This window comes from Mirounga leonina, unplaced genomic scaffold (assembly GCF_011800145.1).
Source record: "Mirounga leonina isolate KUSES-001 unplaced genomic scaffold, KU_Mleo_1.0 Mir_98, whole genome shotgun sequence".
NCBI classification, from domain to species: domain Eukaryota; kingdom Metazoa; phylum Chordata; class Mammalia; order Carnivora; family Phocidae; genus Mirounga; species Mirounga leonina.
Window position 1 is genome coordinate 2,395,869 of NW_023270921.1, and position 23,389 is coordinate 2,419,257.

A 23,389-nucleotide genomic window follows, 5' to 3' on the forward strand; every position below is an offset into this window, starting at 1 on the left:
CTGGGCTAGGGCTTGGATAATTGTGGAGAATAAGACAGACACAGCCACTGCCCTCATAGGGCTTCTGTATAATGCAGTGTTTCTCCAAAACTGGCTCATAGAATTTCTTTTTCCAAATCCGTGAGATCCTTGGGCTGTACCCCAGATTTTCAGAATTGGAGTCTCTCAGGGTGGGGCTCTAGAGCCTGCATTTTAAGTAAGCAAGCGACATGATCCTTAAACATGGTAAAGTTTGAGAAACACAGGACTAACGCATTATTATATATTATGTACGTGTGTCTGCTGCATCTCTAGATACAGACTTTATATCACCTTTTAATCCTTTTCAGTGGCAGCCAGTGCTTTGCTGTGATATAGTGGGCCCTTAATGAGACTCTGTTGAATAAATGTGTATATCATAATTAATGCTTTTAAAATTTTTTCTCTGATAGGTGGACATTTAATGAGACACTTTTTCTATAACTGGCATTTTAATATTCTTTTAAGTATATTACTTTATACTTTGGGCTTTAGCGTTTATACTTTAGTATTTTCTAATCTTTTTCTATTTTGGCTTAAGTTGTATTGATGACTAGTTTCATAAGCAATTCTCTAAATGAAATGGATTGAAAAGGACATGTTTACTAAGCCATCAATTTTGCTAAACTGTATTTAATAAGGTTTTAGGTGTAACACATTTAAGCTCCCTTTAAAATTTGACTTTCCGGGGCACCTGGGTGGCTCAGTCCATTGAGCTGCTGCTTTCGGCTTGGGTCATGATCCTGGGGTCTTGGGATCGAGCCCCGCATCCGGCTCCCTGCTCGGCAGAGAGCCTGTTTCTCCCTCTCCATCTGCCTGTCACTCTGCCTACTTGTGCTCTCTCTCTGTCAAATAAATAAATAAAATCTTTAAAAAAAAAAAATTGACCTTCCTTCAGTGGATTCAGAAAAGAAATTTGTTCATAGAAATTTTGGAAAAATACTTGCTCTTCAAAGAAATGTGTACAGAAAAGTATGGTTATCTCTCATGTGGTCTTATAGTAATTCTCTCCAAAAACATAATTTATTTTAACAACCATTTTTTTCCCTGACTGATGGTAACATAATTTAAATAAGTTTGGATTGTTTTGTCTTTTGTTTTTGTTTTTGTTTGTTTTCAATTAAAGCACCCAATTCTGCCCGAAGATTGACAGAATTTGCTTCTGGAATTTTTCCTCCCAAGTACTTATCCTCCGCCGGGCGCGGTGGCACGCACCTGTAGCCCCAGCTACTCGGGAGGATGAGGCAGGAGGATCACTTGAGCCCAGGAGTTCTGGGCTGTAGTGCGCTATACTGATGGGGTGTGCGCACCAAGTTGGGCTTCAATATGGCGATCTCCTCCCGGGAGCCGGGGACCACCAGGTTGCCTAAGGAGGGGTGAACCAGCCCAGCTCAGAAACGGAGCAGGTCAATTACTTATCCTCCCCGCCTTCATTCCTGAAAGGGGAAGATATAAAAATAAATTGTGAGAGAGACTACAGATAGAAAGCTAAGAGCTGGATGGTGAATTCTTAGACTCCTCACCCACCTCAAAGGTATAAAGGAATTAAGAATGGAGTTGAGGGGATTTGTGAAGAGCCTAGTGAGAAAGGCTTCAGTAGGATCATACAGTGAGCTTGGTGTGTCCACTAAAGTTGGGACACAACTTGACTAGTGCCTGACCTTTGCCTGAAATACCTAACGGGCGACATAGCAGCTGACCAGCTCCTGACAGGCAATCAGATGAGAGGTAGCCACCATGGAATTGGCCTGCAGGCCCAGCGTCTGTCAGTACAAAGAATGTGTGTGTTTATGAATCATCGTGGAACCGTGCTAGGTCCTGTCCACAGACTCTCCTGGAGGTGAGCAGAGGCTTCTTCTGCACAGAAAAGCAGAAGACATCCCTCATGTCTAGGACTGCAGTAGGGAAATATATTCACTCAGACAAGGATGTAAGTAAAGGGAAATCTAGAGAGAACCCACAAAAAGGCTGTTATCACCTGGTAGCACCTGATCTATCTCAGGATAGCACCGGTCAAGTAAGAATTCCTGTATCCTTTATACATCTCCCCTACCCCTGTCCCTGGAGAGGTCAGAAACTATAGTTAACGATCTAAGGGAAGTTGAGTAAAGAAACAAAGAAACAGCCAATTGTGCCCCTTTCTCAACTACATGTTTCTCACCCCCTGTAAGCCTTAGTAAGGGGAGGAGAGAAAATTTAACTATAAATCAACTTTGATATTTTGTCTTCTTGAGTTTGTTTTAATTTAGGTTGAACCATATGAAATTGTTGTTATTTGATCATTTTCTACCTACAAATACAGCAATTTCATGTGGCACAACTAAATTAAAATACAGTTGACCCTAGAACAATGTGAAGGTTAGGGGCACTGACTCCCTGCATAGTTAAAAGTCTGCATGTAACTTTTGACTCCCTGAGAACTTAACTGCTAATAGCCCACTGTTGACTGGAAGCCCTACCAATAACACAAGGAATGGATGAACACATATTGTATATGTTATACATATTATATACCGTATTCTTACAATAAAATAAGCTAGAGAAAAGAAAATGTGATTAAGAAAATCATAAGGCAGAGAAAACACATTTACAGTACTACACTGTATTTACCAAAAAAAAAAAAGTCATGTATCAGTGGACCCACACAGTTCAAACCTGTGTTGCTTACTAGTCAAATTTTATAGGTCTTTTTTTTTTAATAGCCATTTTAAAACAAAGAATAAGACATTTATCTTTCTATCCAGGGATAACGGAAGAACTTCACCCTAGATAAGTTTTAAAGGGATCATGAGCCAAAAAAATTTGCATTTGCATTCTGACTCTACCTCAGAGTTCTTGTTTATTATATTGGTTATAGTCATACACTTAGTACAACAGGTAAAGATGAAATATGATAGCCTATTCTCTACAGTCATAGATTTGTCATTTAGTAATTGCATGTATTGAAAGATAGTTGCAAAGATGTGCAAGTAATTATCAACACAACAAAGAAAAAAGCAAAGATAGGAAGGAAGGGAGGAAGGAAGGAAAACAAATAAAAAAGCTTGCATTAAGGAGTGCACTTGTGATGAGCACAGAATGATGTATGGAAATGTTGAATCACACCATATTGTACACCTGAAACTAATATAACATAACTTGCGTGTTAACTAAGTGGAATTAAAATTAAAAACTTAAAAAAATAAAGTTTCTATATGACAATTAATATACATTAGTAGAATGCAGCATAATGACAAAAAGATCAACTCCAAATAGTTACTCAAAATTTCTTCCATGTTTCTGTGTGGTCTCATTAAGACTTTTGCAAACACAGTGAAGGAAATTTTGTAAACCAATTTTTTATCCAAGACAGAGTAAAGGCTATAAAATTGCCTTTTAAAAAACCGCCTATAAAAACAAACCTGAAACACTCTGAGCTTGCCGTAAAAGATATGATGGTATAAACATTATGGAGGTCTTATTGATCCTCAATACCTAAACATAACATTGCTTTTAATAATAAATGAGAATGATATAAATATGCCAAATACGAGTGCATTACCCTAAATAAAACCAGTAAATTGTGAGGCTTGATATAAAAGTGAAATATACTAATGGAACAATGTCTAGATTGTTGCTATCAAGAGTATAGCATAACATTAAACCAGGCAAAGTGAAAGAGAGAAATTAATTAAATTTTAGGAATATTATTTATCTTTCTTTTTACTGCGCATTTTATGGCCATTTCCCTAGAAGCCTTAAATATGAGGCCTGATTCATTGTTTTGAAGTCTGAAAAGAAGCCTGACTGCGCCTTGCAGCCATATCCTTGTCAATCAGGCTATACTTTCTGACAGTGGTGCTGTGAATGAGGTGAATCTTCTCTATCACTAACCACCCAGTCTCCATTTTCTCCTACCTCCATCCATAACTCACCTGAGTTATCTTTCCAGATCTTTTCAGATTATAGCATTTCCCTGGATAAAAAATCGCCTATCTTCACCTGCTAAATAATATCCAAGCTCTCCAGTGGATTATATGGCACCAGTCATTCCTGCTGCCCCCTGCCTCCCTGGGGTCTTTTTGCCTCCCTTCTTGCCCTGCAGCCACTCCCACCCCCCCTGGCCATCCCTGAACACATCATCAGTGTCCACGGGTCCCTCCGCCCAGAGTGCCCTTCTCCACCCCAGGCCCTAGGTGCTAGGTAAACTTCATAGACTCAGTTCCAATGTCACTTGCTCTGTCACTTTCCATGATCTTTCTGCCCCTGCTTCCCATGAACAATTCTTTCTCCTCTCATGTTCCCGTACCTTGTGCTCACCCTTCACTTATTGCTCTCATCAATTGGTAGCACTACTTTTTGCTTCATGTGTCTGTCTCTCCTGGCAGACTGTGAATTCCACTTTGACAGCATCGTGCCTTAAACCTTTTATTTATGGACTACAATTTGGAGTTTTATGTGTTGCCAAGCACATAGGAGATAAATCATTTGGGTTGGAAAAATGTCATTGCTGGAATTTTTCTCGTGTTAAAAACCATTGCTGTAATGACCTCTTTCTCTCACTTCACGTCATGAAGTCATCGAGCTAGAAGTACTTGTTTGTGGGGACTCCCCCAGACATCCCTTTACATTAGACTTCAGGCTTTTCTTTGCAGGTGTTCCCTCCCCAGCCCCATTCACCTCTCATCCTGATTTCTGCCACAGTCTTCTCTCTCCTCGGAACTTTACTTTTACTCTCCTATCTTTGCATTTTTGAACTTGGATGAGTTTCATTGCAACAGCATTCAAGAGGGCAGCTAAAGACACCCTTTTCCTAGAACTTATATCTATCATCTATCAATTTTATGCTTCTGAGAACTCATTTCATCTCCTTGGGAACCAGTCTCATTTATGTCCCTCTCCATAGTGACAAGAGGTTAAGCCTAGTTTCAGCTAAAATAGCCTCAGAATGGTCCATGATGATGGTTCACTCGGACTACAATCTGTATTATTACCACATCATACTCTGACTTGATTACATTAGAAGCATATTATAGGGCAGGGCTTTTGTACCATAGTTTGGTAAAAGGAAATATAAAATTGGCCAGACACAAAGCCTGACGTCTTTTCATGTTAAGCAATTGTGCATCTTACACTGAAAACTCCATTGTTTTACCCTATCATTATTCCCCTAAAGAAGCCATTGAGTTGATAATGTTAATTGTTGAATGAAAGCCCAGAAACTTAGTTTGTGCTAGAAATTAAAATTTATGTACTGCTGATAGAACATTGACTTAATAATACAAAGTAATAATACAACTCTAAATGAGAAAATAATTCCATTCCTTCATAGCTCTTTGACTTAATACACTTAATAGCTATTTTACACACTTCTCTTTCTTAAACTTCTTTGTCATTCTGTTGTGACTTGAAGTTTCATGAAAGAAAAATCAGAAGGCCTTCCTTACAGTGATTTCTTTTATATTTCTCACATTCATTTTCCTCCTCTTTCTTCTCTACCCCCCAAAAGAAATGAGGCCACTCAGATAATTAATTCATTGTAATTTGGCAGATATATATGAAGTATCTTATTGATCAAATATTATGCCAGCTGTCATGGGCAGTTTAAAAAATTAAAAAAAAAAACCACAAAACTAAAACTTTGTCCCTGAATCCAAAAGACTTCCAACTTAGAAATGAGATAAAATCTCATTTTTGCGTAACTGCAGTACATGATATTGTATCATGAATATAACAGAGGTGAATGAGGCAGAACAATTAATTGATCTTTACAAGTAGGTAACTCCGTATTGTAAAGAAATGTTTTCCAAACTATGTTGCTTGACGTGAGGTATTGAATATGTTTCTCCCAAAAATATTCCCTTAAATAAGAATAAAATATACCAGGTCTTCCAATTCATGATTCACAATTCATGTTTTCATATCAGAGATTCTGAGAGCACTTTCATTTTTTTTAAGAATTATTTATTTATTATTTTAGAGAGGAGGGCAGGGGTGGAGGGAGAGAGAGAATCTTAAGCAGACTCCCAGTTAAGCATGGAGCCCAATGCGGGGCTCAGTCTCACAACCGTGAGATCAAGACCCCAACTGAAACCAAGAGTCAGTCAGCCAACTGACTGAGCCACCCAGGCCCCTCTCTGAGAGCACTTTCTTTTTTCTTTTTTTCTTTTTTTTATTTTTAAAGATTTTTATTTATTTACTTGAGAGAGAGAGAATGAGAGAGAGCACATGAGAGGGGTTAGGGTCAGAGAGAGAAGCAGACTCCCCGCTGAGCAGGGAGCCCGATGCGGGACTCGATCCAGGGACTCCAGGATCATGACCTGAGCCGAAGGCAGCCGCCCAACCAACTGAGCCACCCAGGTGCCCTCTGAGAGCACTTTCAAAAGAATTTGCTTATGAGTCAGAGTAGAGCAACTGGGGACAGAAGTAAGAGAAAGCCTTGGTCTTTTGCATTCGAAATTTGTGGATTTTTTTTTTTTTTTAGTTAATATAAATAGCAAAGGGAGAAAGAGAGGCAGACAAAAAAGATAAAAACAGAGAGACAGAGAGGGTGTAGAAGGGGGTCCTGCTGTAAAGATACATGTTAACTTTGTGTTACCCATTGTTTTCCAAGATTACTTGACCATGGAACTCTTTAAATATCATACCTAGTAACATACAAAAGGATGCTAGTACTCCCTAGGAAAGGGGTAAGGGAATATTAGTTCATGGCTTAGCTGAAGAAGGATTATAAATCTCATGTTTAAATGGAGGGTTTGAATCAGTGTTACAAACCTCTGGTTCATGTAACAGAATCCTCAGCCATTGTGTGCCTGATTTATTCTCTAGCCTGAATCTTAGTTCTCTTTGGCCTTAGATTATAATTACATACCTATATCTTTTGTTCTACTTAATCAGGAAGTTCAAACTGTATCTCCCTAGGAAGTAAAGGCTTCCTTTCCAGGTGTCTCTGAAAGCAACCATTCTACTTGGGATTCATCCACTCCTTATGAGTGTTGTTACTATCTTCCTGTACTCTTACTGAGGTCATAAGCTACTTTTTTCTCCATTTTCTCTTAAAGTTCACATCGAACCTATTGCTTCTTTTAGCTGCCATCCCTGCTTACTTATTTCCATTTAGCAAACATGCCTAGAATCTTTTCATCCCCATTACTCTTCAACAGTGTTCTACTTAATTTCTACCCTCTGGTTCTTGTATCATTCCAACAACTGAAGCAACTGACTGCTTCAAGTCAAATATGATGATTATTGGCTGTTTTACTTTTCTCAATTTCTAGAATGATTTCAATTCCTCATCATTTTTGACATATTTTCCAAGCTCCAGACAGCTTTGCTTTCTCCCATTCCACATTAATGACCCATTGTCTGTTCTTTACCTGGGGTTCTCACTTAGGAGGCTGCATCTTCTTCCCTCCATGAGGCCTTTCAATGCAAGACAGTAAATGTGCTTGTGCTTCTCTCCTCCAGCCTCCTTCAGTGTGTGTTCATCACTTGGCTCACTTTTTATCTTGCTATTTAATCATGACCTTTATTTGATTCTGTTGCATATGCATATATACACAGGGTGCTAGTATGAATCTGTTTTACCTGCCTTAAATTATACACTAAGCTGGGACTGAAACTGTTTCTATTCACTGAGTCTCATCAATACTCAGCAAAGCATTAGTTATGTTTGTTTTGTGATTTGACCATTTTCCTGTGATCAAAATCAATAAATGGAACTCTTTTTATGGGGAAGGCACAGCAGGTCTTACTCTGCCTGGTTCCTAAGGAAATATGCAGCCCAGTATCAGCCAGGGACCTACACTGGGTCATTTCCCTGAGATTTCAGTTTCTACTGCCCAGTCTTCTCATTCCCACACTTCTTTTTGTCTCTCTTCTTCTGCTTATCATTATTTCCCTGCTATCTCAATTTTCTACTTGCTTATGTGAAATGTTACAGTCATCTAGTAAGAATGTATGCGGGTCAACCGTAAGCAAAGCAAAGCAGTGGCGTGGGATAAGAGAGTACCAAAAGCTGTGACATAGTCCATGCTCTTTACCCCTTCTTGCCCCTCTGGAACATATAATGTAGTTGGGGAGATAAAGCACACATACAAAGCAGTTGAGAAGAATGCTGTACTCACACAAGCAAAACAGACAAGTTTGCCTCAGGGCTCAGAGAAGAGGAAGATCAGTATTATCTAGATTGGTGATTAGGTTGGGAAAGTTTTGCAGAGAAAGTGAAACTTGAATTGAATCTTCCAGAATGGGTAGTAAAAATTTAGTTTTATGGGGGGGGATGAGAAAGTGTAGGGACAGCACTCGGACTGGGGAATCCTAGAGTTGAGGGGGAATAAGAAGGTGCAGTCAGGCTGTTGAGTGACTGCGGGTCAGGGAAAGAAAACTGAATTTTACCGTACAGGTCTAGTATTTCAAGGAGCACCTTGAAGTTTTATCTGTTTTCCATCTTAAGTAGAATAAAAATTCTCTTTTAAAGTATATTTCAAAGTCATTGATGTAGTAGGCAATGGAGAGTTACTAGAGATTTTTGAAGAAGGAAGTTATGTCATAAAAGCAGAATTTCAAGACAGTTAATCTTCCATGAATATGTAGATGGAGCTGAGGAGAATGGAAATCTGAGGGAGAGCAAGAGCAGAGAGACCAACAATTGCCACAGTCCAGGTTCAAGGCAGTGAGGTCTGGTCTGGGCCAATGAAGAAATTCAGAAACAGGGATAATAGCTCACAGGAAAAGAGGTAGAATTTATGCCAATTAAACAAGGCTGCTTTGTGCCATAATATTTGACATTTGCAACATACTTTGCATATCTTATAAAACCTTCTGTGAACTATTGGATTATCTGGACACCAGGAATAGCAGAAAAATTTTAGCCCTTTGGTAAGTCAGAAATCAGTGCTTTATATCATCTCTCCCTCCCCTAGGTCTGGTTTCCCAGACACAAACCCTGAGAAAATGAGCCAAGTAACAGTGATTTACTAAGGAGTGCTTTTAAAAGAAAATAGTAAGAGATTTGGGGGAGCGAAACAGTAGCAACTGAGGACAACCAAGGGTGTGATTTCAGGTGAAATCAAGACCTCAGGCTGATCTGGAAGGGGAGCTCCAAGTTGAGTCAAGGGACTGATCTTTCCCTGCCTGGACTCAGACATCATCTATGGAGCAGGGCGAGGGGTGAGGAGGGAGAAAATTTCCAGGCACTTCTGGCTCTTTCAGCCTCTGGGGCAAAGCAGCTCTAGCAGTCCAAGGGCAGTCAGCCATTTGAAGAGACCCTCAGGTGGAGTTGTTAGAAGCAAAGTATGAAGAAAGGGTGAGGCAACTGGCAGTTATAAGTTCTCTAAAGAATAAACTTATGGAATTGAGATATATGTTAAGTCGGTAGAGAAAGGGAGAGAGGGAAAAGATATAAAGCACTGATTTCTGACTTAACAAGGGGCTAACATTTTTCTTCTATTCCTGGTGTCCAGATAATCCAATAGTTCATAGAAGGTTTTATAAGATATGTAAAGTATGTTGCAAATGTCAAATATTATGGCACAAAGCAGCCTTGTTTAATTGGCATAAATTATATCTCTTTTCATGTGACCTCCTCCCCATGTATCAGTGTGATACTCTCTTTTTCCTGAGCAGTTAATAGCTTATGACTAGAATTCGATTGAACTCAATAAATGGGAGCAAAGTGCACTCATTAGTACCAAGGAGTAGGACTGTTGGGCAGTGTTATGTGCAACCACATTAGAGATTCATGGCCATAACTTTAAAGTGAGACCAGTCTATAAATTGTGTGATTTCTGTCTAGAAACATTTAGTGTCACAGAAGCTCGCAAAGAAAAGAAGATATTTGGACTTAACCAGAGTTGGAAGTTAGCCAAGTGAGTTAATGGAGGGGAAAAAAGGTTAAAGGAGTTAAAGTTTGCAAGTAAATGATTGTGGTGATGGACCATGAAATCTATGCTAAGTTAAAAAAAAAAAAAGTACGATCTCTGAATTAATTGGAAGTCTTGATGTGGTGAAGGAATTGATGAATTAGATATACTAGGTAAATGAACTGAAGTTAATGGTCAGACAGACGAACACTTGAAATTGAGATGGAGGTACTGCAGTTTTTCCTGTTGAGAAGGTCAAGGATAAGACCTTGAGAGTGGACAAGGCAACCTTGTCTCAAATCGCTTCCCCAACCCAAGAAATGAAGTGCCCAGATTTCTACATTAAAAAGACATTCCTTTGGGTATAGAATTCTCTGAATCTCGAATTTTGAGTAGAGAAAATTAAACAAAAAGTTATCTCCAGTCACAATTCTTTATATAGATTAGTCTATTGGTTCACATCAACATTTAAGGAAAGGTATAGAAAAAGGATAAGAAAAATGGGCGTCTCTAGGGGAGAGGGGAGGTATATGGAGCAAGGGAAATCAAATCTGGGGACACTTTACCCTCTATATCATTTTACTCTCTGGTGGCTTTGCAGTTAGCTGCCCAAATTATCCAGTCTGTGCAAAGGACAGAGTGAAAGGGGAAGTCAGAAAGAAAGGGAAGACAGATAACACGAAAAGGGATAGTGGGGAGAAGGGCTGGCATGAGAGAAATGAAGCTATGCCTGAACTAGATAAAGCCTGAAGTGCATATGTGCCCTCCCCAGATACATGCCCCGCTTATTACTCACCCAGCCTCATCTTGTTTCACTTACCCTCACAGCCTGGTCCAGGCTCACTGACTTCCTTTCAGTTCTCAGGACGTCCCTTGCTTTTTGCTCATCTCATCTTCTTTACATACAGATTCCCCTCGTGTGGACCCCATCCTCCCACTCAGCCTCCATTCAGGACAGGTCTCCACCCCCTTGCACCTTCCAGTCTTAACTTGATTATCACTTCTAAGAGGCTTTCCCTGAGCCTCTTCTGAAGTAGGGCCTTAGGTTCTACTTGCTAAACAGCATTATAGCCCTCTCCACAGTTGAACATGCACTGGAATGATCATGTGTTGAATCTCTCTCTCTCTCTCTCTAGTTTAGAAACTCTGTGAAGGCAGAGAGCATGTCAGTGTGTAGCACCTTCTACCCACCAAGGCCTGCCAGAGTCATCCAGTAGAAACTATTGAAGATATAAACCAATGTTTGGGAAGTTTAATAGTAGCACTATCATTCTTGTTCTTTGGGCTGTGAATATCCACAAGTGGCAATGATTATTGCTGTCAAAATAGAAGGATTTGTGTACTGATGAATTTTTAAACTCATCTGAAAGACAAAAAAGTATATCTGATCTACATGTTTAAACTAAAGAAAATTGAAAACGGAACATTGCTAAATGGATAACTCACAGTGGCTTGGTGTTTCAGGTTGGAATTGTACAGTATGGAGAAAATGTAACCCATGAGTTCAACCTCAATAAGTATTCATCAACAGAAGAGGTACTTGTTGCAGCAAATAAAATAATCCAGAGAGGTGGCCGCCAGACTATGACAGCCCTTGGAATAGACACAGCCAGGTATGTGGATTAAAAAATAAACCAAAGTAAAAGACTGTGCAAAAATAACTGCTCACAATCAAGCCCTTTGGAGTGTCGACTGAACATTTACCTTGGCAATATTTAAAGCCATCTTTTTTTTAAAACTAGATCTCACTGATTAACTAATAGTTATAGGATCAAGTTTTTCTACAATATAGTCTCCCCACCCTTCATATCTTTCCTCTTATTCCAAAGGTTGAAATGATGGAAAAATCAGAAAATTACTGTAGTCTGCTGCATCATGTTCTTGGGTACTAAGACATAATATTAGTGAATATCTTTTCCCTTTGTTCTTTGTCTACAGCTTCTAGGAATCTCATTTAAAAAAAAAGGATTAATATTCATTCACTTCTACTCAATATATATTTATATCCTAGTATGTCCATAATTTTACAGTACCTGATTTAGGGTTATTGAAGCTCTCACGTAAGAGTCTTTAAGAGGTCAAATTCAACATTGCTGTATTTGAAATCATTTTCAGTGAAAAGATTAAAAGAAGTTGCAAGAACTTCATCATTTGTGCACTCTTTCTTTCTTCCTTTCTCCAAATTCCCTCTAATTTACATCCCTTCCTTTCTCCTATACCTCCATGGAGAACACATAATCCACTCTGTTTGAACTTCATTCTATGAGAAGCTACAGAACTGTCCTTTGATTACAATGTGAAACAGTTTTTCTATATTTTTCCCAACTACGTTCAACTCTTATCTCTTGCTATTTTCTTCCTAAGTTGCCTTTAAAGCTAGTAAGGTTCTAAACAAAAACTAAACAATACCAAAATCACAGGAAATCTAATAAATAGTTTGACTAATATTAAGGATCCTTCTGTTAAGTGTCTTCAACTTCTGGACTCTCATCTCATTTTAAAGAGCTAATTAGCCATGCTCTCATTTCACCTGCCTGCTAAGATCAGTATTTTAAGGGGGTTAAAATAGTTAACATGGATATTCCAAAGAATGGGTTGGATATTCAAAAATTTAAAATTTCATGTGCAGCCTTAGACTCATAAGTGTTAGAGAAGCATGTGGTTCTAGTTATATGGGGCTCAAGAGAAAATAACCACAAACAGATGGGGTAATTTTACATTTACCTGCCTATAGGATCACCAATTTGCATGCACAAAGAGTGCACATGTTGAGGTGTACTGAATGCACCCTCTTAAATAATTGACTAAATGTGACTGCACATTCAAAGTAAATCAAAGTGTTCTTTGAAAGCTCTGAGCCTGTAGGGAGCTGTGTTTTCCAAAGGCAACCACTTAAGAATGAATATTCATCTTTGAAAACTAACTGAAGAAATATTCTGGCTGCTTTGCTCCTGCATAAATACACTCTAAATTCCATGACCCTATATGGTTTTTGCCTACATGTTTCACAAAGGGTCTAGCTGTCAGACACATAGTTTATTGAGTTTTGTATATAAATAAAACTCAATAATGGTATTACTAAGTATCCTTCTTGTACATTAGTTTTTCACACTGAAGCATATTTTTAATTGTTCTCTATTCCTTTTAGGCAGGGCCAGTTGCAAAAAAATATTTTTCATTTTTTAGAATTCTTTACTTCTATTTTCATTGGATAGTAGTATTTGGGAGTAAAGGGCAATTTGCTGAAGATATTTGAAACAGAAAGAGTGTACTCAAGAGTTCTGCCAGTGGCTACTCTTACATTATATAAAACCAACCCCTGTTTAGATTTACCAGATTTTCTTTAAGAAATGTCTTAATCATCTCCATTGGTTGAGGTTCATTCAGTAATGGCCTGGATCTTCAAGAGAATTGGGAAGTCTTGGTGATCCTCTAAGGAGTTAGGACTGCAAAAAGGATAGAATCCTATATGATAAGTTCATGTTCTGAACTTCATTTAAAGACTAGCCTTTGGGGCACCTCGGTGGCTCAGTCAGTTGGGCATCTGCCTTTGGCTCAGGTCATGATCCCAGGGTCCTGGGATCGAGTCCCACATTGGGCGCTCTGCTTGGACAGGGAGCCTGCTTCTCCCTCTCCCTCTGTTGCTCCTCCTGCTTGTTCTCTCTCTCTCTCTCAAATAAATAAATAAAATCTTTAAAATATATATATATAATAAAAAAATAAAGACTAGCCTTTAACGTCTATTTTCACCTTTGTTTGTGCATATAAAGTCAGAAAATCTATCTGTGTAGTGTAGAGGGCAGAGATACACAGTTCCCTAGTGGCCAACTTTTTTAAATAGTTTCTTTATTTTGAAAATTGTAAGAAAAATTAAAAATGTAAAAAATAGTACAACAAAATCCTATGTACTCACCAAACAAATCAACAATTATTAACATCTTGTCATATTGACATTTAGCACTTTTAAAGGAAAATAAACAGAGATAAAATTCCTTTGCCCACATCACCGGGATCTTTTAGCCTGCTCACAAGATACCCACCATTGTGTATATTTATTGTGTACCTACAGTAAAACTAATGTGTATTATGCAAACCCTTTGGGAGGTTAGTTTAAGAGAAATGTTTTTTTGGCATATCCCAAACTGCAGCTGTTTGTCCTCATGACCAAAGAAAAATATTGAAATAGACCATTCAGTATGATTATTGCTGCATTTTATACCAAGATCTAAAAAATATTATATGAAATCCTTTCATTGTTTCATTCCTAAGTAAAATGTACTTGACTCCAGAAAGGAAAGTGAGCAAGGGAAAGAAAATAATAGAGGGAAAATATGCCTCTGTGTGTGTGTGTCTGTGTGTGTGTGTGTGTGTGTAGAAGCAAAAAACAACAAAAATTGTTAATTTCCCCTCTCTTACATTGCTTTCCATAAATGCTTTTTGAATTAAATAAAAAATTCCTTTCTTTGCAGTTAGGTTATAGCATTTTCCCTTTCTCTCTGTGCCGCTTTCTTCCATCCTACCCCCACCAGCCTGTGTCCTAAAACCTAGTTCAGACCAAATCTTTCATAGCTACTCCATCCACTCTTGCCCCCCATAGCCCTGCTCTATCATTGACTCAGACCACAGCCATCAGCAGTCTTTTATTACTATGTCCAATTTTTCCCCCATATCCAAGAGCACTCTCAAGCATTCCAGCCATACAAAATTCTGTTTTCTCCCAGCTCCCCTCCTCAGCTCAGAGGATTTCCATACTGTTCTATAAATGTCAGAATAGATGTGGTGGAAGTGAGGACAAAGCAAAAGCTTCTGCCAAAAGCAGAAGAAAAGAGGAGTGTTTATAGAGAAAGGAGTGGCTGAGCAAGTATTTAAGATCTGACCTTCTCCAGATCTGATGTGTGCTCCAGTCACACCTTCCCTGAGAAGTTTCCAAAGAATGAAATAGTGCTGCCCTTTGTATATGGGATATGTGATGATTACTAAAATGGTGACTTCTTCATCATCTGGGAGAAATCTAAGACTATTACAAATAATGATCTTCATGCCTCCCAGCTTGAACAGTGGTTGTGAATGTTGATCGTGGAAGGACAGCACTGTTCTAACTAGAGTTGTCAGTGTTTTTCTTTTGTTTATCACTTTGCCTAACCTTGAGGTGGCATTTTATTTGCTTCTCTTTCTTCTGTGATCACTTCAGGAAGGAGGCTTTCACTGAAGCCCGGGGTGCCCGAAGGGGAGTTAAAAAAGTCATGGTAATTGTGACTGATGGGGAATCCCATGACAACCATCGACTGAATAAGGTCATCCAAGACTGTGAGGATGAAAACATTCAGCGGTTTTCCATAGCTGTAAGTACATGGCTAGAGATAGCTTTCAAACTCTGGTGTGAAGACAAGAGGTGTGTACATATGATTATTTTATGCAAGTTACACAAACAAGGTTGTAAAGGAGAAATGTCTCCATTTGAAGGTAAACTCTGTGAGGGCAGGATTGGGTCTTGCTCCCTTTGTGTCCTAGGGAAGGAAGGACAAGAGAAAGAAAAAGACAGAAATAAGAAAGAAAAAAGAAGAGCAGAAAAGGAGAAGAGGACCCCCCAGCAGGGGGAAGAATGCTGGAAGGATGGAGGGAGGAATGGAGGAAGGGCAGAAAAGAGGGAAGGAAGGAAGGAGAAAGGAGAAGGTGAGAAGAAAAAAGGAAGGGAGGAAAGAAAGGAGGAAATTGAGGATGTGCTAGTAATAAATACATTGCCTGGAGAATAGTCCAAGATGGTGGAAGAGTAGTTTCATCTGGTCCCAGGAATTCAGCTAGATAGCTATCAAATCATTCTGAACACCAACGAACTCAACCAAATATCTAAGAAAAGAATAGCTGCAACTCTACAAATAGAAAAATGACCACTTTCTGCAAGAATGACAAGATAGAAAAACTCACCTCAAAAAAGAGAACAAGAGGCAGTACTGACTGCCAGGGACCTAATCAGTATGGATATAAGTAAGATGTCAGAACTAGAGTTCAGAATAATGATTATAAAGATATCAGATATTAGCTGGGCTTGAAAAAAGTATAGAAGCCACTAGAGAATCCCTTTCTGGAGAAATAAAAGAACTAAAATCTAATCAAGTCAAAATCAAAAAGGCTATAATGAAATGCAATAAAAAATGGAGGCTCTAACTGCTAGGATAAATGAGCAAAAGAGAGACTTAGTGATATAGGAGACAAAGTGATGGAGAATAAAGAAGCTGAGAAAAAGAAACAACTACTGGGTCACAAGGGGAGAATCTGAGAGATAAGTGATACCATAAAATGAAACAATATTAGAATAATTGGGATCCCAGAAGAAGAAAGAGAGTTGGGGGTTGGGGGGCAGAAGGTATATTGAAGCAAATTATAGCAGAAAACTTCCCTAATCTGGGGAAGGAAACAGGCATTCAAGTCCAGGAGGTACAGAGAACCCCCCTCAAAATGAATAAAAATAGGTCAACACCTCAACATATAATAATGAAACTTGCAAATCTCAGAGACAAGCAGCTCAGGGACAAGAGGTCCATAATCTACAAGGGTAGAAACATCAGACTGGTAGCAGACCTAACCACAAAGTCCTGGGGGCTAGAAAGGACTGGCATGATATATTCAAGTTGCTAAATGAGAAAAATATGCAGCCAAGAATACTGTATCCAGCTAAGCTGTCAATCAAAATAGGAGAGATAAAAAGCTTTCAGGAGAAACAGAAATTAAAGGATTTGTGATCACTAAACCAGCCCTGCAGGAAATATTAAAGGGGATCCTTTAAGCAAAGAGAGTAACACAGACCAGAAAGGAACAGAGACAGTCTACAGAAACAGGGACTTTACAGGTAATACAATGGCACTAAATTCATATCTTTCAATAGTTACTCTGAATGTAAATGAGCTAAATGCCCCAATCAAAAGACACAGGGTATCAGACTGAATAAAAAAAATAAGACCCATCAATATGCTGTCTGCAAGAGACTCATTTTATTTTTTATTTTTTTAAAGATTTTATTTATTCATTTGACAGAGAGAGATAGCGAAAGCAGGAACACAAGCAGGGGGAGTGGGAGGGGGAGAAGCAGGCCTCCCGCCGAGCAGGGCGCCTGATGTGGGGCTCAATCCCAGGACCCTGGGATCATGACCTGAGCTGAAGGCAGATGCTTAATGACTGAGCCACACAGGCAGCCCTGCAAGAGACTCATTTTAGACCCAAAGACACCTCCAGACTGAAAGTGAAGGAGTGGAAAACCATTTATCATGCTAATGGACATCAAAAGAAAGCTGGGGTGGCAATCCTTACAGCAGACAAATTAGATTTTAAACTAAAGACTGTAATAAAAGTTGAGGAAGGACACTATATCATAATTAAAGCATCTATCCAACAAGATCTAACAATTGTAAATATTTATGTCCCTAACATGCGAGCAGCCAATTATATAAACCAATTAATAACAAAATTAAAGAAACACATCGATAATAATACAATAATAGTAGGGGACTTTAACACCCCACTCACTGCAATGGACAGATCATCTAAGCAGATCAACAAGGAAACAAGGGCTTTGAATGACACACTAGACTGGATGGACTTCACAGATATATTCACAGCATTCCATCCTAGAGCAACAGAATAGACATTCTTTTTGAGTGCACATGGAACATTCTCCAGAATAGATCACATACTGGATCACAAATCAGTTCTCAACCAGTACCAAAAGATTGGGATAATTTCCTGCATACTCTCAGACCACAGTGCTTTGAAACTGGAACTCAATCACAAGAGGAAAGAACTCAAATACAAGGAGGCTAAGGAGCATGCTTCTAAAGAATGAATGGGTCAACCAGGAAATTAAAGAAGAATTTTAAAAACTCATGGAAACAAATGAAAATGAAAACACAACTGTTCAAAACTTTTGGAATGCAGCAAAGAGGGTCCTAAGAAGGAAGTATATAGCAATACAAGCCTTTCTCTAGAAACAAGAAAGGTCTCAAATACACAACCTAGCCTTACACCTAAAGGAGCTAGAGAAAGAAGAGCAAATAAAGCTTAAATCCAGCAGGAGAAGAGAATTAATAAAGATTAGACCAGAAATCAATGAAATAGTAACCAAAAGAACAGTAGAGCAGATCAGATCAACAAAACTAGGAGCTGGTTCTTTGAAAGAATTAGTAAGATTGATAAATCCCTGGCCAGACTTATCAAAAAGACAAGAGAAAGGACCCAAATAAATAAAATCATGAATGAAAGAGAAGATATCACAACCAACACTGAAAAAATATGAACAATTATAAGAACATATTATGAGCAACTATGTGCCAACAAATTAGGCAATCTGGAAGAAATAGATGCATTCCTAGAGACATATAAACTACCAAAACTGAAACAGGAAAAAGAGAAAACCTGAACAGACCCATAACCAGCAAGGAAATTGAAGTAGTAATCAAAAATCTCCCAACAAACAAGAGCCCAGGGCCAGATGGCTTCCCAGGGGAATTCTACAAAACATTTAAAGAATTAATACCTATTCTTCTGAAACAGTTCCAAAAAATAGAAATGGAAGGAAAGCTTCCAAACTCTTTCAATGAGCCCAGCATTACCTTTATTCCAAAACCAGACAAGGACCCCCACCAAAAAGGGGAATTACAGACCAATATCCCTGATGGACATTGATGCCAAAACCCTCACCTAGATACTAGCCAATAGGATCCAACAGTACATTAAAAGGATTATTCACCATGACAGAGTGGGATTTATTCCTGGGCTGCAAGGTTGGATCAACATCTGCAAATCAATCAACATGATATACTACATGAATAAAAGAAAAGACAAGAGCCATATGATCTTCTCAATAGATGCAGAAAGAGCATTTGACAAAGTACAGTATCCTTTCTTGATTAAAACTCTTCACAGTGTAGGGATAGAGGGAACATGCCTCAATATCATAAAAGCCATATACAAAAAGCCCACAGCAAATATCATTCTCAATGGGGAAAAACTGAGAGCTTTTCCCCTAAGGTCAGGAACATGGCAGGGATGCCCACTCTCCAACATAGTACTAGAAGTCCTAGCCCAAGCAATCAGACAACAAAAAGAAATAAAAGGCATCTAAATCGGCAAAGAAGAAGTCAAACTCTCTTCACAGATGACATGATAGTCTATGTGGAAAACCCAAAAGATTCCACCCCCAAATTGCTAGAACTCATGCAGGAATTCAGCAAAGTGGCAGGATATAAAATCAATGCCCAGTAATCAGTTGCATTTCTATACACCAACAATGAGACAGAAGAAAGAGAAATTAAGGAGTCGATCCCATTTACAACTGCATCAAAAACCATAAGATACCTAGAAATAAACCTAACCAAAGAGGCAAAGGATCTGTACTGAGAAAACTATAAAATACTCATGAAAGAAATTGAGGAAGACACAAAGAAATGGAAAAACATTCCATGCTCGTGGGTTGGAAGAATAAATATTGTTAAAATATCTATGCTACCTAGAGCAATCTACACATTCAATGCAATCCCATCAAAATGCCATCAACTTTTTTCACAGAGATGGAACAAATAATCCTAAAACTTGTATGGAACGAGAAAAGACCTGAATAGCCAGAGGAATGTAGAAAAAGAAAACCAAAGCTGATGGCATCACAAAGCCGGACTTTCCATTTCCTCCATACTTCATAGTCCCTAACTGTGCAGCCAGCAGCTCTAAAATGTTTTCTGTAATTGTATTTAAGCTGGACAAGAAAGGAAAAAGGATCAGAGAAGAAATTTCATTTAGTTCCAAGGAAAAGCCTAGCCTGCTATTGATGATACAGAAGATATTACATATAAAGTACTTCAGCTCTTTGTGCGCAAATCTGTATCAATATAAAAGCAATCCATTATTAATAACATTTGTCTCTCAAAATGCAAAAAAAAAAAAAAAATAGAGACAGAGTGCTTTTTACCTCTTAATAGTGATTTGTCTTTTCTAAATCAACTTCTAATAGTTCCATGAACTGAGATGATTCAATTTCATGGTGCCACCCCATGAAGAGGGACATTTAGAAAAGGAGAAGTAAAAATTCCACCTTTCAAATGGAAATATGGAAAATAATTTAAATTATCATGCATATAGCACTCTGTAACCTACCATAGTCTTTTTTTTTTTTTTTCTGTGTCCTAGATACCTTTCTTTGTCCTTTGTGGCACCCCAAAGAGAGCAGGACAACTTTCCTTTTCCCATTTTATGAATGAGGAAGCCAAGGGACACGGGGTTTCATGGCTGTAGGCCACATGACCAAGTCTCCAGATACCCCTTTACTGACCGTCTGTACCACTGCCCTGGGCTGTTTTTCCCTGGTTCCCAGTCTCTCTTGCTGCAGCAGATCTCTGGAAGGTGCTGCAGGACTGTCCTAACCTGTTTTCACTCACTTCCCCAGACTTCCAAAGAGCACCACAGTCCTCTCCAGCCCTTGTACCAGAACAAAAAGACCCAGCACAGAGACACTAAGTGTGTCCTATAATGTCATAACCTTAAACAACAACAAACCCATGGACATTTTCCAAAAGTGAGAAGAAGGGGGAGAGGGTAGAGAAGAGTATATTTTGGAGCTAGAAAGACCTTTGTTCAATTTATGCCTTTGTGACAGTGGATAAGTCACTTAGTACTCCAAGCTTCAGCTTCTTTATCTGTAAAGATAAAGGGTAAATATTGTTTCTTTCTCTTTCTCTCAGATAAAGAATCAGTGAGATAATGACTGAAAACATCTAGCACCTATTTATTGGTAGGTGAGGCAACCAATAAATACTATTTTTCTTAAGGATATTTAACTAGAGGAGTTTACAACCATGAAATAATAAGATCATGATGCTTTAGAGCTAGAAGGAATCTTAGAGATAAACTGTGTTGCCCCCTTGCACAGAAACCTTCAGAGATTCCCCCATGGACTATCAAACTTTATTTCAGCCTCACTAACAACTGTGTACAGCCTTCATTTCACTCTCAATTCCATAGCATGTGCCCTCTGCCTAGGAGGAGGGTGTCTTCTTAATATAAATTGATTTTTTAAACAAGTCAGGAAGCAAAACTTTCAGAACTGTAAGAGTTTAGCCTAAATTGTTTTTCGACAAAACCTCTTTTATTTGCTGTAAGTAAGAATCAGATATTACACATAATGGTTTTTCAGTATTTCATCAGTGAGATTTCCTCCTTTCCTTTCAAAAGTATGATCAGTGAAAGACATCCCACCCCGTTGTAGGAAGGGAAGAAGAGTGATTCATCCCTGATAAACTCCCAGAACACAAAATCGATTCACTGCCTCCCAGGGGCAAGGTGACTGTACTTATTTTATAACCAAGATGACTTGCTTATAAACAAGGCAACTTCTGATTGCAACAATATCCTTTTTTTCCTCCTTTTCAAATTTTTATTTAAATTCTAGTTAGTTAACATACAGTGCAATGGTGGTTTTAGGAGTAGAATTCAGTGATTCATCACTTACATATAATACCCAGTGCTCATCACAAAGTGCCCTCCTTAATCCCCATCACCCATCTAGCCCATCCCCCACCTACCTCCCTCCATAATCCCTCAATTTGTTCTGTATCTTTAAAAGTCCCTTATGGTTTGTTTCCCTCTCCCCCCCCCCATATGTTTATCTGTTTTGTTTCTTAAATTTCACATATAAGTGAAATCATGTAGTATTTGTCTTTCTCGACCTGACCTATTTCACTTAACAAAATACACTCTAGCTCCATCCACATTGTTGCAGATGGCAAGATTTCATTCTTTTTGATGGCTGAGTAATATTCCTTTGTGTGTGTGTGTGCCTCATCTTCTTTATCCATTCTGATAAAGTCTTATATCCAAAATCTATAAAGAACTTATCAAACTCAGCACCCAAAACACAAATAATCCAGTTAAGAAATGGGCAAAAGACATGAATAGACACTTTTCCAAAGAAGACATCCAGATGGCTAACAGAACATGAAAAGATGTTCAATATCACTCATCATCAGGGAAATACAAACCAAAACCATGATGAGATATCAGCACACCACAGAATGGCTAAAATTAACAACACAAGAAACAACAGCTGTTGGTGAGGTTGCAGAGAAAGGGGAACCCCCTTGCACTATTGGTGGGAATGCACACTGATACAGCCACTCTGGAGAACAGTATGGAGGTTCCTCAAGAAGTTAAAAATAGAACTACCCTATAATCCCACAGTTGCACTACTAGGTATTTACCCAAAGGATACAAAAACACAGATTCGAAGGGATACATGCACACTGATGTTTATAGCAGTATTATCAACAATAGCCAAACTATGGAGAGAGCCCAATGTCCAACAATGTTCTTTTTATTTGGGATACAGATGTGAAAAATTAAAACACCTCATTATTTCTCTTTTCCCTTGTTGTTACTTCTATAAATTACCTTTTGCCAATTACTATCAATCCATTATTGCCTCTCATTATAATAGTTACTGTAACTATTTTGATCTCTTCTGTGGTTGAGAATAATTCCATAGATCCAGCCTCACTCAGTGATACTGGCCACAGTTAAGAGTCTATGGCTGGTCTTTTCAGTATGCAAAGCCAATATATGCCCAGTTTGTCCCAGACAACTGGATATCAGAAGTGCTATCATTTGTTCAGCTTCCCTGCAGAGAATATAGCCTGGCTTTCCAGGTACCACTGTAGCAGGCAATGATCTGAGTAAACCATCAGCAGCATTAACAACGTTAAAAAAACTTCACTGGAAAGCAGATATTGTACTAGCAATGAATGACTTCTTAATTTTAAGTGAAGCTTACATCACTTTTACAGCGTATCTGGCTACATATACAGTATTTCTTGTCCTTAAGTCATCATGTTTCCCTTGGTTGGATCCCTGGTTGGTAATTCATACTTTGCCTCCCAACTGGTCAAAAAGGGTTCTCATAATTCCATTAATTTTCCTAGAGAATCATAAAATTATGAGTTCCTTTCCTGTTTTAATCAATGAATTATTGTCAAATTGCTCTTCAAATTTTTATAAATAATGTATAGGAAAATTTCACTTCAGCAAGAATTGTTATTTTCCCAATTCATATTTCTTTTCCCCAGTGAAACTTGTATTTTTTAGTTTGCACTGAACTAGGAAATAAGACAGTTATTTTATTTCCTCTCCTTGTGCATTCACACAGAAAGGTTTTAGGCATTTCTGAAGCTCCATTCATGCTTCACATGGATCAAATATACCTGGGGGTCTGCTCCTATTGCCACCTGGGCTGTTCCTCCTACTCAATTTTTTTTTTTTACTCACCATTTGATCCTGAACACCGCAAAGATGTGTTTTGGGGAAGACAATACCCCAAACTGACTGACTATTGAAAATTTAAGCACTCTATGATAAAACTGCAAACATGGCCCATTAAACTCTCAGACTTGGTGAGGGTCCTAAACTGGTATGTATTCTACATGGTCTGTGCTCTGTCGCTTGAGGATACTAGACATTGCCAGCAGGAGCCTGTTTTACATTCATATTCTAATCTT

At 38.5% G+C, this 23,389-nt stretch overlaps 1 protein-coding gene across 2 annotated transcripts in view; it reads left to right on the forward strand.

The window, feature by feature from the left end:
• Window positions 1-23,389, forward strand: part of LOC118006650 (integrin alpha-1) — a 170,675-nt gene that overhangs the window by 77,099 nt on the left and 70,187 nt on the right. For both annotated transcript variants that reach the window (XM_034999364.1, XM_034999365.1), the window contains exons 7-8: window positions 11,325-11,473; window positions 15,052-15,202. In XM_034999364.1, coding sequence (XP_034855255.1) covers window positions 11,325-11,473; window positions 15,052-15,202 — 300 coding nt within the window. The remainder of the gene's footprint in view (window positions 1-11,324; window positions 11,474-15,051; window positions 15,203-23,389) is intronic.